At 47.1% G+C, this 15,350-nt stretch overlaps 1 protein-coding gene across 4 annotated transcripts in view; it reads left to right on the top strand.

Moving 5' to 3' along the window:
• Positions 1–15,350, top strand: part of PHF20 (PHD finger protein 20) — a 108,642-nt gene that overhangs the window by 71,810 nt on the left and 21,482 nt on the right. For all 4 annotated transcript variants that reach the window (XM_056121154.1, XM_056121152.1, XM_056121151.1 and 1 more), the window contains 3 exons: positions 8,480–8,764; positions 13,509–13,607; positions 14,330–14,494. In XM_056121154.1, coding sequence (XP_055977129.1) covers positions 8,480–8,764; positions 13,509–13,607; positions 14,330–14,494 — 549 coding nt within the window. The remainder of the gene's footprint in view (positions 1–8,479; positions 8,765–13,508; positions 13,608–14,329; positions 14,495–15,350) is intronic.

Raw genomic sequence — 15,350 nt, 5'->3', positions numbered from 1 at the left:
TTTATCTTTTGTTTATTGCTTTAAAGAGTTAACCTTTTCATTGTCTCTCTTTGTCACATGTGGGACTAGAGAGATAGCACAAGGGTTAAAGCTTTTGTCTGGCATGTAGCTGGTCCTAAGTTGAAACCCAGCACCACATACAGGCCCTGAGTACTGCCAGTGTGCCTGCCTCCCCACCACCCCTGCCCCCGCCCCCAGTAAAGGTCACATGTCTGGTTTTGATCTTCATTATTTTTTCCTTTAAATTTTTATAGAAATTTAATTTCTAGATATTTTTAGTTTAGTTTTGTTTTGTTTTTGGGCCATACTCAGCAGCTTCTGAGGGTTATGTGTCAACTCAATGCTTGGAGCTCCCTTGTCACCAGTGCTCAGGAGACCATGCTATGCCAGCAGTGTAACTTGGGCCTCCTGCATGTAAATCATGCACTTTAGCCCTTTGAGCCATCTCCGTGGCCTTCTTTTACAGCATGTACAGTAATAACTTTCTCACTCAACCCTGTGTTACTTGTGTCTTACAGATTTGTTGTATTTTCATTTTCTTTTTTTTTCAGCCCTTCCCTCCAAAAGTTAGTTTAATTTAAAGGACTGGAGTAATCATACAAAGCGTAGGGTGCAGATACACTCTCACCTCTCCTGTTGGTAAACACACACATTTTCTTTGTGTGTGTGTGTGTGTGTGTGTGTGTGTGTGTGTGAAAGAGAAGAGAAAGAGAGAGAACGAGAGAATGAAAGAAAGAGAAGGATATATGCCCTTTGAGCACTCTCCTTGGCCCTAAACAGATTTATTGAGAACCTTTCCTCCCCTTCCCTTTCCTTTTTGTTTGTTGTTGTCACTGTTATGACATAACATGGGTCACACTTGTAATTGTGGTGCTCACACACACTTGGCTGTGTGCAGTGGAGACCACACAGCTGTGACACCAGGGATCCCAGTGGTGCAGTTGCAGGGATGCACCTGGTGTTGTGGGCAGTGCTAGGGATTTGGCAAGGGATGTGCTCTGCCGCTGAGTCCAACTCCTGGACCTACTGAACCTGTTTGGTCACTTTCATTTCTAGCCAGAGCCAACAGATGGCATTTGATGGCACTTTCATCATCTTGGAGGTCATATATGTGTTTACTCTTGGCCTTTATCCCTCTGGAGATGCTCATGTTTTCCTTTTTTTTTAAAAAAAAATTATATTTAGGACAGCATTTAAATATTAATCACTTAACTGATTTCAGACCCCTGGCACCACTGGGAGTGACCCCCCACAACAATTCAAAAAAAGTCTCCTGAATATGAATGTGATAGTATTTAAATATTTTCTAAGGTAAAATCACATCAGTTATTCCTTCAATTTCTTTTTTAATTTAATTTTTTTTGGTGGGGTCACACCCAGCATTGCTCAGGAATCACTCCTTCCTCTATACTCAGGAATTTTTCCTGATGGTGCTTAAGGAACCTTATAGGATGCTGAGAATCAAACCCGGATTGGCATTATGCAAGACAAATGTCCTATCAGCTATATTATCTCTTTGCCCTCAGTTTTTTTTATTCAGAAATGTAACATGGCAGAATTTATGGAATCCCAGCTGGTATGGACCTCTATGAACTTTTAGTCATGAGGAGAGAGCATTTTGTTAAATTCTGACTTGGGATGGGTGGGGGGGGGGGGGCAGTGGGAATCTTGGGCCACCCCGGGCAGTGCTCAGGGCCTGTTCCTAGCTCTCTGCTCAATGGTGACAGACCTCTGGCAGTGCTCAGGGGATCATATGTGGTGCTTGGGAATGAACCAGAGTGAATGCTCTCCAACCCTTTCAACTATCTCCCCCTCTTATAAGTACTGCTTTTTTGATGAATTTTAACAGCTATTCTCTGAATTAAGGCAGCTAAGATTCCTTTTTATATGCATGCATGTGTGTGTTTTTTGTTGTTACTGTTATGATCCTATTTATTTATTACTTTTTGAGCACTTAATTATTTTCTTTTTATTTTATTAAAAACATCACAGTGAGAGACACAGTTTCAAGGTTGTTCATGATTGGGTTTCAGTTATATAACATTCCAACACCCGTTCCTTCACCAGTGCACATTTCCCACCACCTATGTCCCCAGTTTCCCTCCTACCCCAAAGAACCCTGTTTTAAAAAGAAATTTAAGTCAGTTTACTTGGATAGCTGAGTTTTATTTCTGCTAGCACATGGTCCCCTAACCTGTACCTGGACTCCTGGGGTTCTCAAGCATTGCTGCATGTCACTCCAGTGACCTCCAAAGGCCATCAGCTTTGGCACCACTGGGAGTGATCCTGGGTCCTGAGTGCTGCCAGATGTGGTCTCTATAAGAATATTTTATAACGAGTCATCTTGATGGTACCTTCCTATGCATCTTGAAAACAGTGTGTGCTAGAAAAAATTAAACCAAGTGGTGCTCAGGGATTACTCCTGGCTCTGTGCTCAGGGATCACTTCTGGTGGGGCTTTGGGGATAACATGGAATGCTGGGGAACCAAGTTGGGTCTGTTGCATGTATTGCAAGTGCCCTGTTGTGCTCTCCCCAGATGATTAAAACCACGTTTTAAAAACAGTGGATATCATATAACCTCTCACAGAGCTTTCACACTCACAGGAGCATGCATGGCCTTCTAGTGTTCTGCACATAGTTCTTGTACGTGGACTGACACATATTCACTGGTGCTGAATAGATAGCTCAGTGGGCTGAGCACATACTTTGCATGCAGGAGGCCCAGTTTTGATCCCCAGCACTGCATGGTCCTCTTGGAAATGCCGGGAACAACCCTTGAGCACAGGGCCGAGAGAAGTCCCTGAGCATTGTTGGGCGTGGTCCAAGAAACAATTCACAATTCCAAAATATTACATATGTATGCAAATAGAGCTTTAGAAAGACAATAATGAAGTTGTGCTCTTAAATTAAGTGACTGTTTTTTCCCCACTTTTTGGGTCGCATCCACTGATGCACGGGGTTACTCCTGGCTCATGCACTCAGGAATTACTCCTGGCAGTGCTCAGGGGACCATGGGATGCTGGGAATTGAACCTGGGTTGGCCGCATGCAAGGCAAACGCCCTACCTGCTTTGCTATTGCTCCAGCCCCAGTTACTTTCCATTTTTCTGTAGTGTTTTTCTGTTCTGTCTCCTTTGATAGTTACATCTCATCAATTTCATTGTGTGCTTGTTTTACAATGTATGTTTCCCTTGCTGAAGGTCATGGAGGTTGTCTTTTCACTGTTTTCTGGACAAAGAGTCTATAGAACATGACAGGAAGGAGTGAATTAGCCAACGTTGCCACTTTCTAACGGCCAGTGATGTGGCCTGTGGCTCCTGTTTCCCATCTGAGTTCCTGATGTCACTTGAGGGCATGCTTGGTGCTTTATGAATCAAGTGAGGTGAACATGATCCCTGGGTTCCTGGGTCCTTGCCTCTGGGGAAGTTGTACAGTAAGTAATGCAAAAGTCCCCCCAGGTTCTCGAGGCCATTTCAAGTAGTTATAGGGCCAGGGGGATCAAAGAGAGTACCTGGATCATCTGACCTTTTGATTCCTTGTACGTCGTGATCTTCTGAGCACCCCTGCAAGCAAGCTATCAGCAGAGAGCCAGGAGTTGTCCATGAGCAGTGTGTGTCCCATGCCTCACTCCCCGGATCCCCAATAATAAACAGTGGTTTGTGCACTCTTAGGTGGATTCATTGAATGGGCAGGCCTGACAGCCTTGCTGCTGCAAGGGTTTCAAGTGATGTCAGTCCTGCGGGCAGGACTTTGGAATTCTATGATACGATGAGTTCATATTGGTTGATCTGAAAACAGAAAGATATTTTCTGTCCAGCACTTGTGTTCGTGGTATTTCTTTTGGAACCGGGGCTATGTTGAGCACAGGAAGATCCCTGAAAGATTGCTGGGAGAGGGGGTTGAGAGCTCATCCAGCAGGAATGCATTATGTAAGGAGGCAGGCCCAGAGGGTGGTGTCATTGGCAGAAGCAGGCTTCTTCAGGAGCCTGGCTGCTGTGGCTGCTTCGTGATTGCTGTCCTGAACCAGGAGCCAGTCTGGGGATTCCTAACCAGGGATAGACTCACTCTGAAACCTTAGTGTGAAGGCGGTTTGTGGGCAGCAAGAGAAGGAGCGGAGGCAGGGCCACAGCTAGTGCTGAGTAGAGAGGAGCTTAGCTGCTTGGAACACGCCGTAGGGGCCGCTCTGCCACCTTGTGGGATAAACAGGCAAGTGGGTTTTGGCCTCCTGGTACAGGGATTTGCCTGCTGACTTGGCAGAGCTGCTTTCTTCCCTTTTAGCTCTGCTCTCCAGGTATTTTTCCTGCATACATGTTTCTGTCCAGCACTTGTTTTAAGAAATTTATATTCTGAAATAATTCCACATGCAAAAAGCAGCAAACATAAAGAATTTCCAGATACTTCTGTCTCCACTTGTTAGCAACTTACCCAGTTTGCTTTATTGTTCTATTTAAAAGATTTGTAAATTTAATTTTTAACTTATGTCTCCTCTAGTGTTGCTGATGGTGCGATGATAGAGGTTGGGGTGGGGGCCTGGTAGGACAGAATCCAGAGGGGAAGGGATGAGGGACAGGGTGGCCTGAGCAGAGGCATGGACTGTGGGAACCAGAAGCAGTTCCTGGCTGTGGCAGTCGCAGGGACAGCTGCTGCAGACTAGTTGTGGGTTCCTGGGACATGAATTGGGAATAACTTTGGATGCCGGACAACACAGCTGGCCTGAATATCACCATGGAGATTGGGAGGCTTTAAGATCCAGTGCCTGTACAGTAAAATGAAACAAAGAAACAAAGACAGTGAAGAAGGCAGAACTGTGGTGGGATTCTTGAGCCTCACGGGGCAGCACCTGGGGGCTGCTCCCAGCCCAGAGTGTGGGGTGGTGTCAGGGATGAAACTCCTGCATCCAAATCATTCACTCAACCCTCCGAGCTATTCTTTCTAGCCCAGGACATTTATTTCTAAGCTAAGCTTCAGGAAATATAGTTTAAAAAGTGCAGGAGATTGTATCCTTACCGTTAAAAGGAAAACATGAAGCCTTGCCCATGAATATACAAGTTGGAGAGCTTCTGACCCTCCTCTGTGTAGCACGGCAGCTGAAGGCGTCACTGCTGTTTCCATGAGTGAGGAGCCGCTGCACGACTTGGCTGGACTGTGATCAAAGCTGCAGCCATGGGTTTCGACAGAGCTATGCTCTCCTCTGAAAACGTTGCCGAGGTGGGCACTACTTCTGTGCTGACGTGGGTGTGGGCCGCTCCCACTCCATGTGTGCTGTCTGCTGGGAGCACAGAGTTTTGCTGGCGTTCTCAGCTCCCTGTTGGTGGGCTTGTCTCCCACAGAGCAAATCACAGCGAACAACTTGTTCAGTCCCGCCAGCAAGGAGAGTGCCCACTCAGAGGATGGCTTTGACATTCTTTTTGGCTTTTTGAGCCACAAAAAGCCAAAGGTGGTGCTGAGGGGCTGTTTTTGGTGCTGTGCTCAGGAGTCAGTCTTGGTGGTGCTGGGAATTCAAACCAATGTCCCTTATGCATAGCAAGCACCTTAACCCCTGTACTTTCTCTCTGGGCCCCAGACTTCACATTCTTTTTTTTTTTTTTTTTGTAGTACTGCTATTTATTCAGCCACTGATTAGCTGATTGAATTGTGCATGAACTCCACCAGACTTCACATTTTTAAATACTGTTCATGATTGTGCTATACTGTTCACTTTGGCCTATCTAACGACAGGGTCTGCCCTCTGGGGGTACATAACTTACTACACACAGCTGTGGATATCAGAAGGCAGAAATCTTTAGGAGACATCTTAGAGTCTCCTAAAAGGGGTTGTGGGTTCTCATCAACCGTGTCAGAAAAAGTAAAGAAGTTACCATGACTAACAGCAAATTCAAATCCTCTGGACCATTTATTTTTCGGTATGTACTAATAAATGGTAAGGTAAAGGTAAAGGCCCTCCCGTTGATCGTCGATTTGCTCGAGCGGGCCCAGTAACGTCTCCATTGGAGACTTTGTTGTTACTGTGTCTGGCATATCCAATACTCTCAGTAGCTTGCCGGGCTCTCCGAGAGGGGTGGAGGAATCGAACTCAGGTTGGCCATGTTGGCCGCTTGTAAGGCGAACGCCCTACCCGCTGTGCTATCGCTCCAGCCCTAATAAATGATAAAACTTAATAAATGAAAAAGACTTGAGCAAAGTGTGACTTCAGGAACTTTGATCTGGAAGCTAAGGGAGAAGACATGTCTAAACTTTGCCCTGATTCCTCTGAACAAAAATCTCTTCAAGGAAGATTATAGAGCATTCAGTGATAATACCAGTAACTACTTGAAAATATCCACTTATATGCAGGCTGCTTTTCTGAAGTCAGAATAAATTCATTCTAGCAGTTTCTCCTATCCCAGAGATAATTTGATGAACCAGAGCGTTTATACCAGGTTTCCATGAGAATTTAATTTGCATAGGATTTGATTTAATTTGCATGCTTTCTGCTCTATTTCTCCTAATAATAAGTGCTTCCATCCTTTTTTTTTTTTTTAATTTCAGCTGGGGTGGGGAGCACACCTGACAATGCTCAGACCTTACTCTGGCAATGCTCAGGGACCATAAGGGATGCCAGGGATTGAACCCAGGTTGGTTGCATGCTAGGCAAGCACCTTACCCGCTATACTGTTGCTCCAGCCCCATAAGTGCTTCCATCTTGAGAGGACCACAATATCCCAAGAGTGGATGATGTCACTTAGCTGTTGATACCTCTGACCTATGTTCCAAATGGACAATCCTCCCACTGGGCATCCACCCCTGTGTGTGGAACTTGGGCTTCATGTGGTACAGCAGCCTTTTTGGTGACTGATAGCTTTCCTAGTTTCTTTTATTTGAAGGATTGGGGTGCCAGTGGTTGAACCCAGAGCCTGCTTCACGCAAAGCATGCCACCCCGCAACATCAGCCCAGTGCCTCTCAGTTTCTTTTTTTGTTTTGTTTTGTTTAACTTTTGGCTTTTTTGGCCATATCCCATGGTGTTCAGGGATTACTGCTCCTGACTCTGCACTCAAGAATTACTCCTGGTGGTGCTTGGGGGACGATATGGGATGCCAGATGAACCAGAATTGGCCACATACAAGGCAAATGCCCTGCCTGCTGTACTATCACGTTCTGCACCCCCTCCTCGCGTCCCGCTCTCACCCCACACCGCCTTAGTTTCTTTTTTCTTTTTAAATTTTTTTATTGACAGAATATTGTAGCCAGGAAGCATTTCTCTCCCTCAGTGCTGAATCAAAAAGTTTTCAGTGGGAGGGCTGGAGTGATAGGACAGCGGGTAGGGATTTGCCTTGCATGCGGCCAAACCATGTTCGATTACCAGCATCCCATATGGTCCCCCGAACACTGCCAGGAGTAGTCCCTGAGTGCATGAGCCAAGAATAACCCCTGTGCATCTCTGGGTTTGAACATAAAGAAAAAAAAATTGTCAGTGGGTTCAGTGTCTGTGTAGATGAAATTGAAGTAGTTCGGACAACTCGACCCAGAGTATAGAGGAAATGGGAACAGCAGTCTGAATACTATTTCAGAGGTGGTCCTGCTGGACATTTCTATCAACAGTGAGGATAAATATCCAAGAATATATATATCAGTTCACAGTAAAGAATTAGAAAGTTTTCTTGGATTAAAATTAGAACCAGGTCTTGATCCTGGAGAGAGTATACAGGGGTTAAGGTGGTTTGCCCTGTATATCACTGATATTCTCATTCAGACCTGGCTCTGCATGTGGTCCAAGTATTGCCAGTGATGGCCCCAGCCCACACCCCTGAAGGAAATACAAATGAAAAAATTAAAACCTGAGCCAGTAATGAACCACAGAACGAACAAAACGGAAAGCATGAGATCCAAACTACAATAACCAGACTTAAAAAATATACCTGCCAAGGAAGCAGGCTGGAGGCATGGGGAAGGGATTGGATAGGAGAGTAAATGAGGACATTGGTGGAGGGAAATTGACGCTGGTGATGAAATAGCCCTGGGAGAATTGTACACCTGAAACTCAACTAAGAGTAACTTTGTAAATCATGGCATCTAAATCAAAACAGACAGGACTGGGGACATAGGTCAGAGTGCTGGAGAATGTGCTTTGCGTGGGAGGCATGGGATTGATCCCTAGCATCACATGATTCCTGCCATGGAGCCAGGAGTAACCCTTAAGCACAATAACCTGTAGGGTATTACTGGGGTCCTGGCATTTATTTTTGGAATCTTGCCTTGTTCTTCTGTCAAGTCTGGAACCCTGAGAATTTGTATCACTTTTTTTTTAAAGGTGATATTTTCTTTCAAAGGCTGAATCACAGTTGAGTCTCTTGTTACTCATCCCAGAATCCCATTCATTGTCTCCAATCAGTTAAGCGTGGGGGGTAGTTGGCACTGTGAAGCCACTTTGTGGTGCTGTGTTTTAATGCATGTAATGTACAGCTTGGATAAACACGGGACATCTTTGTTTTTGCTTTTCAGTAACAAACACCCTTAAGAAAACAGATGATTTTGTGACATCAAAAACATCAACTGTCGACCTAGACCACAAATTTAGGTGCAAGGTGGTGGATTGTTTAAAATTTTTCCGTAAAGCCAAACTGTTGCACTATCACATGAAGTATTTCCACGGAATGGAGAAGTCCCCAGAACCTGAGGAGAGCACGGGAAAGAGGCATGTTCAGACCAGAGGCTCTTCCTCTTCAGCCTCAGACAAGGCCAGCCAGGAGAACCTGACGAGGAAGCGGGTCTCGGCCAGTTCCCCAAGTAAGTCACTTTGTTCTGTCTTGTATCTCTGTCTTGGGGGCTGTAGTCCTCAGATTGAAGTGCTTGCATTTGTGACACAGAAAACAGATGTCGGGGTTAGAGCAATAGCACAGCGGGTAGGCCGTTTGCCTGGCATGTGGCCAACCCAGGTTTGATTCCCAGCATCCCATATGGCCCCCCGTGCACCGCCAGGAGTAATTCCTGAGTGCATGAACCAGAAGTAAATCCTGAGCATTGCTGGGTATGACCCAAAAAAAGCAAAAAAAAACAACAACAAAAAAACCCCACAGATGTCAAGGTTGATCTGGTCCAGCTAACTCCCAAATGATTGAAAATGATGAATGATGGGTCAAAGGAGTATTCAGCAGTATGGCGTGCCAGCCTTTCTAAGCATAAGCATCACGGTCAAACCTCAGTGCCGCCAAGCACAGTTGTGACTGCCGTTTGAAGTCTCTGGCTTCAGCCAAGTCAGATGTATGTGACCACTGTGGCTTTCGGATGCTACTCCCAGTGGGTAGCGTAGTCAGCAAGTGTGATCCCTGGTGAGCGCCATGAGTAGGAAGTGTGCTGATTCTGCTACTAAAGGACTGTGATCCCAGGAGAGAATTGTGTATGATATCCGTGGCTCAGGCCTGGTGAGCACCAGCATGGATGTGACCCCTGGTCATTGCAGAAACTCCAGCAAACAGAAGGGTGGGGAAAAGTAAGACAGACTGACAATCATGGTGGAGCTGGGGCTTCCTGGAGAATCAGAAATGCCAAATGTGCACTCTTCCTCAGCCTCCTGCAGCCCGAGTTACTGTGGAAAAGTCACATAACCTGGGAAAGCCCTGTTACTCCCAGTCAAGCCAACGGAGCTCTCTTGGAAGCTAGCCAGAGATCTCATGGCTTATTTTTTCTGAAAGAAAAAGTATGTGTGTGTGTGTGTGTGTGTGTGTGTGTGTGTGTGTGTGTGTATCTATACAAAGTATATGTAAAAGTAAAGTAAAAGTAAAGGCCCTCCCGTTGATCATCGATTTGCTCGAGCGGGCCCAGTAACGTCTCCATTGGAGACTTTGTTGTTACTGTGTTTGGCATATCGAATACGTCGCGGGGAGCTTGCCAGGCTCTGCCGAGCGGGCGAGATATGTATATACATGTATATGTATGAAAAGTGTGTGTATGTATGAAAAGTGCACGCATGCGTGCGCACATATGCTTAGGGGGACAAGAGAGATAGTATAGCAGGTAAAGTGTTTGCCTTGCATGCAGCTCACCCTTCTTTCCTTCAGAGCTCTGTGCCGGGGATGGGGTACAGTGCTGGGGTATCATGTGGTGCCAAGGAGGATTGAACCTGCAAAACGTGTCTCAGAGCATGTGGAGGTATCTCTTTAGCTCAGAAAAGTATATATATATATATATATATATATATATATTTTGGTTTTTGAGCCATACTGGCAGTGCTCAGGGCTGGAGTGATAGCACAGCAGGTAGGGCATTTGCCTTGCCATGGCCGACTCGGTTCAATTCCTCCGTCCCTCTCAGAGAGCCCAGCAAGCTACTAAGAGTATCCCGCCCGCACGGCAGAGCCTGGCAAGTGGCAAGCTCCCTGTGGTGTATTTGATATGCCAAAAACAGTAACAACAGGAGACGTTACTGGTGCCCCCTCGAGCAAATCAATAACCAGGAGGACAGTGCTACAGTGCTACCGGCAGAGCTCAGGACTTACCTCTGATTCTGTGCTCAGGGATCACTCCTGGTGACTTGGGGGACATTTGAGTGCCAGAGATCAAACCAGGTTCAGTTGCTTGCAAGGCAAGTGCCCTACCCACTGTTATTGCTCAGGCCCTATGCCCCAAAAATTCTTAATAAAATTAGCATCTGTCTCAGGCACAGATCTTCCTGCCTTTCTTCCTTTCTCTCTCCCTTCCTCTCTTCTTCCCTCCCTCTCTCTCTCCTTCACTCTCTCCTCCCTTTACTCAGGGCTTATTTCTGGCTCTGTGCTCAGGGACCACTCCTAGAGGTGCTCAGGAGTGGAACCCAAGAGAAGGCTAAGTGCAAGGCAGACGTCTGAATATCAGTACTCTCTCTCCAGCCAGAGATAGGAGCTCTAAAATGAGCCAATTTTGAATGAACTGCAAAGCCTATAAACAAATTTTTGCCATTTTGGCATAAATCAGAAACCTATATGAGGGACAAGAGCGTAGTACAGCAGTTAGGAGCTTACCTTGCATGCAACAGACATGGGTTTGATCCCTGGCATCCTATAAGGTCCTCCGAGCCTGTCAGCACTTCTGGATGTGTGGCCGTGGAGAGAGAGAGAAAGCGAAGGAGGAGAGGGAGAGGTAGAAGGAGTGGGGGGAGAAGGGAGAAGAAAGGGGAAGGTGTGAGAGAGGTTTTTTTTTTAAAGGATTTTAATTTTTTTTTTTTTTATTGCTGCCTACCATTTTTTCTTTTTTTAATGTGCAAATTCTGCTGTGGGTGTGCTTGCCAGGCTGGCAGGCATGGAAAATTACAGAATGCTTTAGGGGAAACAGAATGGCCTTTTACAAATTCTGAGGTACTTGTCAGACCATGGTGCATGGACCGTTAGCCCTGTCTCCCCAACCGTTCCTATATGAGTTCAGGTGCAAGGCAGGTCGTTCTTGTCATTGTTTTGGTTTTGGCCACACTCAGCAGTACTCAGAGCCTATTCCTGGCTCTGTGCTTAGGGATCACTCCTGGCGAGGCTCGGGGACTGAACCGAGCTTGGCTGCATGCAAAGCAGGGGACAGCAGGTTTGTTGAGTCATGAAGGAACACATCCCTGCTGGGCCTCACATCCGGTGGCCACTGACTCCCCAAGGTGATTCCACCACTGTCTCCTAGGACTGTTGTATGACACGACCAGCGACGAGCAGTCACGAGACTCCTCTTGTGACTTCAGCTTGCAGTGTTCCAGATGGGAAATTGAAATTCTGGTGGTCACTGCAGTGCCTCTGCTGCCAACCTGGGGCCCGTAGACATGTTGCTTCTCGAGAAGTCAGAGCAAACCTTGCAGGATACTCAGAAAACCCCACAGCCGCCATTCTCCAGAGTGCACCCCTGTCCCAGGCTTCTCCCCGTAGCTCTCCCAGCAGTCTCCTATTTCCTCAGGGTTTTGCTGGGTATTTGACTAATCGGATCAAAGATTTGTAAGATCAAGGGCTGAAGAGGTAGCCCCTGGAGAGGAGCAGATGCCAAATAAACTTGAAACCCCCATCTTTTTTTTCCAGTTGTGCCACACCTGGTGATGTTCAGGGGTTGCTCCTGGCTCTGTTCTCAGGAATCACTCCTGGCGGTGCTCCGGGGACCATGTGGGATGCTGGGGATAGAACCCGGGTCAGCCAGGCCAGCCGTGTGCAGGGGAAGCGACCTGTCCACTGTATGATTACTGGGGCTCCCAAACCCCCAAGTTGGATCGCTGGCATCTCATGGCTCCCACAGCCTTTGTGGCCTCAGATCACCACTGGGTGTTGCTCTCGTGACCCACAGCACCTGTGTACCACCAGTCTAAGTATTATCTTGGAGTGGCTCCTGAGACCCTGGCACCTGGGAGCAGCCCCTGAAATAAAAGATTTGAAAGACAGCGTACTTAGTAGCTCACCTAATGCTGCTCACTCCAAAGTTGCTCAGCCTGTTTCACTTTCACTTTCTGTCTCTCAGAAAGCCTGTATCTTTAGGGGTGGCTTTTCACAGTTGGGGGTGGGGAGCTGCTCTGCTGGGGAGATCTTTCAAGCTAACCCTCTGGCAGCAGGTGGTCTGTGTGAACTTGACATTATGGCTTCAGTGGAAAATGAAAGATAATGGTCATATTTTTGCTGTTTGAGAATAGCTGCCTTTGTGCTGAGTGCTCTCGTTATGGCAGGTGAGAATTTGACTTCTAGCAGGTTTCTCCAAGAGATTTCTAGAGCTTCTCCAGAGGTTTGAAAATTGCGTTGAGGGTCCAGAGAGATAGTGTAGCGGGTCAGGTGCTTGTCTTGCTCATAGCCAACCTTGGCATCCCCTGAGCACCACCAAGAGTGATCCCTGCACATAGAGCCAGGAGTCAGCCCTGAACACTGCTGGGTGTGGCTCCCCTAATTTTAGCTGTTGCAGTTCAGGCTGAATCTTAGCTCCTTGGGGATCTGATCTCTCTGCAGATCGAACTTCCTGCTGTAGGACTGGCCCTGACAGACACCAGCTCTTTTTTTTTGTGGGAGAAAAGCACATAAACAGATAAAGCGAAAGGGCTCAGTTCTCTGTCATCTTGTGGGAACCAGATTCAGTTTTTGTCTTGAGAGTGAAAGCAGGGATGATAGGAGAAGATGCTGTTTGAATTTGGCCGTGAAGGGCGTGGGCAGGGGCTGTTGGTCCACAAAGCAGAGGCGTGGGAATAAGCCTCAGGACAAGCATCTAGGGCAGCAGATTGTCCGAGCATGTTAAAAACAAAAACCAAACAAGGATCAAGGAGATAGTACAGGGGTTAGGGTGCATGCTTTGCCTGTGTCATTTTGAGCCCCACCAGAGTGATCCCTGACCGAATGCCATTTTGAGCCCCACCAGAGTGATCCCTGACCGGTGAACCAGGAGTAAGCCCTCAGCACCTATGGGTATGGCTCCAAAACAAAAACAGACAACAAACAAAAACCCCTCAAAACCCCAAAAGAAAAAGAAAGAAAAATTTTTTTAAAAAATAAAAGAATACACATGCTGGTTTTGAAAATAGTGTTGGAATGCCAATACTTAAGACTCATTTTTAATTCCAGCTGCAAAGGACAAGGAAAAAAACAAAGAGAAGAAATTCAAAGAATTTGTGAGAGTGAAGCCAAAGAAGAAAAAGAAAAAGAAAAAGAAAACCAAACCTGGTAATTTTCTGAGTTTCCTCTGGGTTCCCTTAGCCTGGGGCTGGGGTGGGGGTGGGGGAGCTGCTTTCTCAAAACCCAGCTCTGTCACTGGGCCTGTGTGGGCACTTTAGGGAAGGGCCCCACTCACCCAGGCTGCACTGGCAGGTTTGCACCCCTCTTGCCTCGAGCTTGCCACCTTGGCCGACAGGCGAGCCTGTCAGCACCCAGTGCATGGCAAAGCTGTATGGCAAAGGCACCTCTGTGCATGCACGACTCTTGGCACACAGCTCTGAGCATGTTTCTGAGTTACCGTGAAGAGGCAGCTTTTGGTTTTGAGGCTCTAGGGGAGAGGTTGGAAACCTTCATCCCTAAATTTATCCATCGTACCAGTCTGCAGTTAAAATGCCCCCAGACCTTTGAGCTCTTAGGAATAGCAGAGCTCTTTTTTTTGAATTGAATATCCATGAGATAGACCATTACAAAGCTGTTCAGAATTGGGTTTCAGTCATACAATGATCCAGCACCCATCCCTCCACCAGTGTACATTTCCCACCACCAATGTCCCCTATTTCCCCACCACCATTTCCCAATTCCCCAGACCCCACCTTCAGCCTCTCTCTGTCGTGGGCACTTTCTTTCTTAGGAATAGCAGCACCTTTGGCTGGGTGGGATTGATTCTGGAATGCTCTGATAATCAGTGTCTGAGGCTGCAAATGCCATCCTCATCTGTTTTTCTGCCCTAGATTGTCCCTGCAGTGAGGAGATCAGTGACACCTCCCAGGAACCTTCCCCACCCACGACCTTTGCTGCCACCAGGTGTGCATCCACACATAAGCCTGGGACACATATGAGCCCACAGCTCCATGGCTCCGACTCCGGAAACCACAGAGGGAAGGGGAAGGTGTCGGGTAAGAAGATTCTCCGCTTGCTGGGTCCCTGGGCAGCAGGACTGTGTGAGCTGTAGTAGGGGTGTGGCTGCTGTAATCTCCCCGGGCCCTTTGCAGCCAGAAGCTGGGGGTTTTGGTGTTTATGTGTAGGGGTTTGGAATTCAGATATGTGAAACATGTGCTCTGCTATTGAGCTGCACCCTGCACCTAGATTGCTGTATTTTCCAGTTTTGGTTTGTTTTGCGGGTTTTCCTCGGAGGTGCTCAGGGCTTTCTCCTGTAACTCAGGGAGCACTTGTGGCAGCACTCAGGGCACTGTACGGAGTGCTGGGGATTGGACCCAGGTAGGCTACTTGCCAGGAAAGTGCCCTACCTGCTGGGCTATCTCTCTGATGTCAAATTATTCTTTTTTTTTTTTTTACTAGAGTCATCTCCCAGTGATGATCAGGGTGTTGTGAGGGTCAGATTGACAGTGCTCAGGCGCTGTGAGGCCCACACTTGGCATTGCTCAGAAGCCAGGTGGTATTGAGAGTGTAAGCCACATGCTTCACTCGTGTACTATCTTTTCAACCCCTGTTATTTTTTTTTAAATTAAGTATTACATCCAGTAAAACAGCTGTTAGCTGCACCATCACTGCCTCTGCAGGCTCTCTGACTTTAGACTTAGTTGATTGCCTCGTTGGTTGAGGAAATGTACCTGGGCCATTAGGAAAGAGGCTCTGTTTGGTGCATGGGGGGCTGTAGCTTCTCTGACAACAAGCTGTGGCTGAGAGCCACTACTCACATTGCTCCTTGCTTGTTGTGTTATAAGGAAGTAGGGGGCCCTGCACTGTCGGGCAGGTTCTCTTAGGTGGTACTTGGTGGCACCCCAGGAGGAG

This window comes from Sorex fumeus, unplaced genomic scaffold (assembly GCF_029834395.1).
Source record: "Sorex fumeus unplaced genomic scaffold, SorFum_2.1 ptg000044l, whole genome shotgun sequence".
Lineage (NCBI taxonomy): Eukaryota > Metazoa > Chordata > Mammalia > Eulipotyphla > Soricidae > Sorex > Sorex fumeus.
Note: the sequence above shows the minus strand (reverse complement) of the source record. Positions and strands in the feature narration are given on the sequence as shown.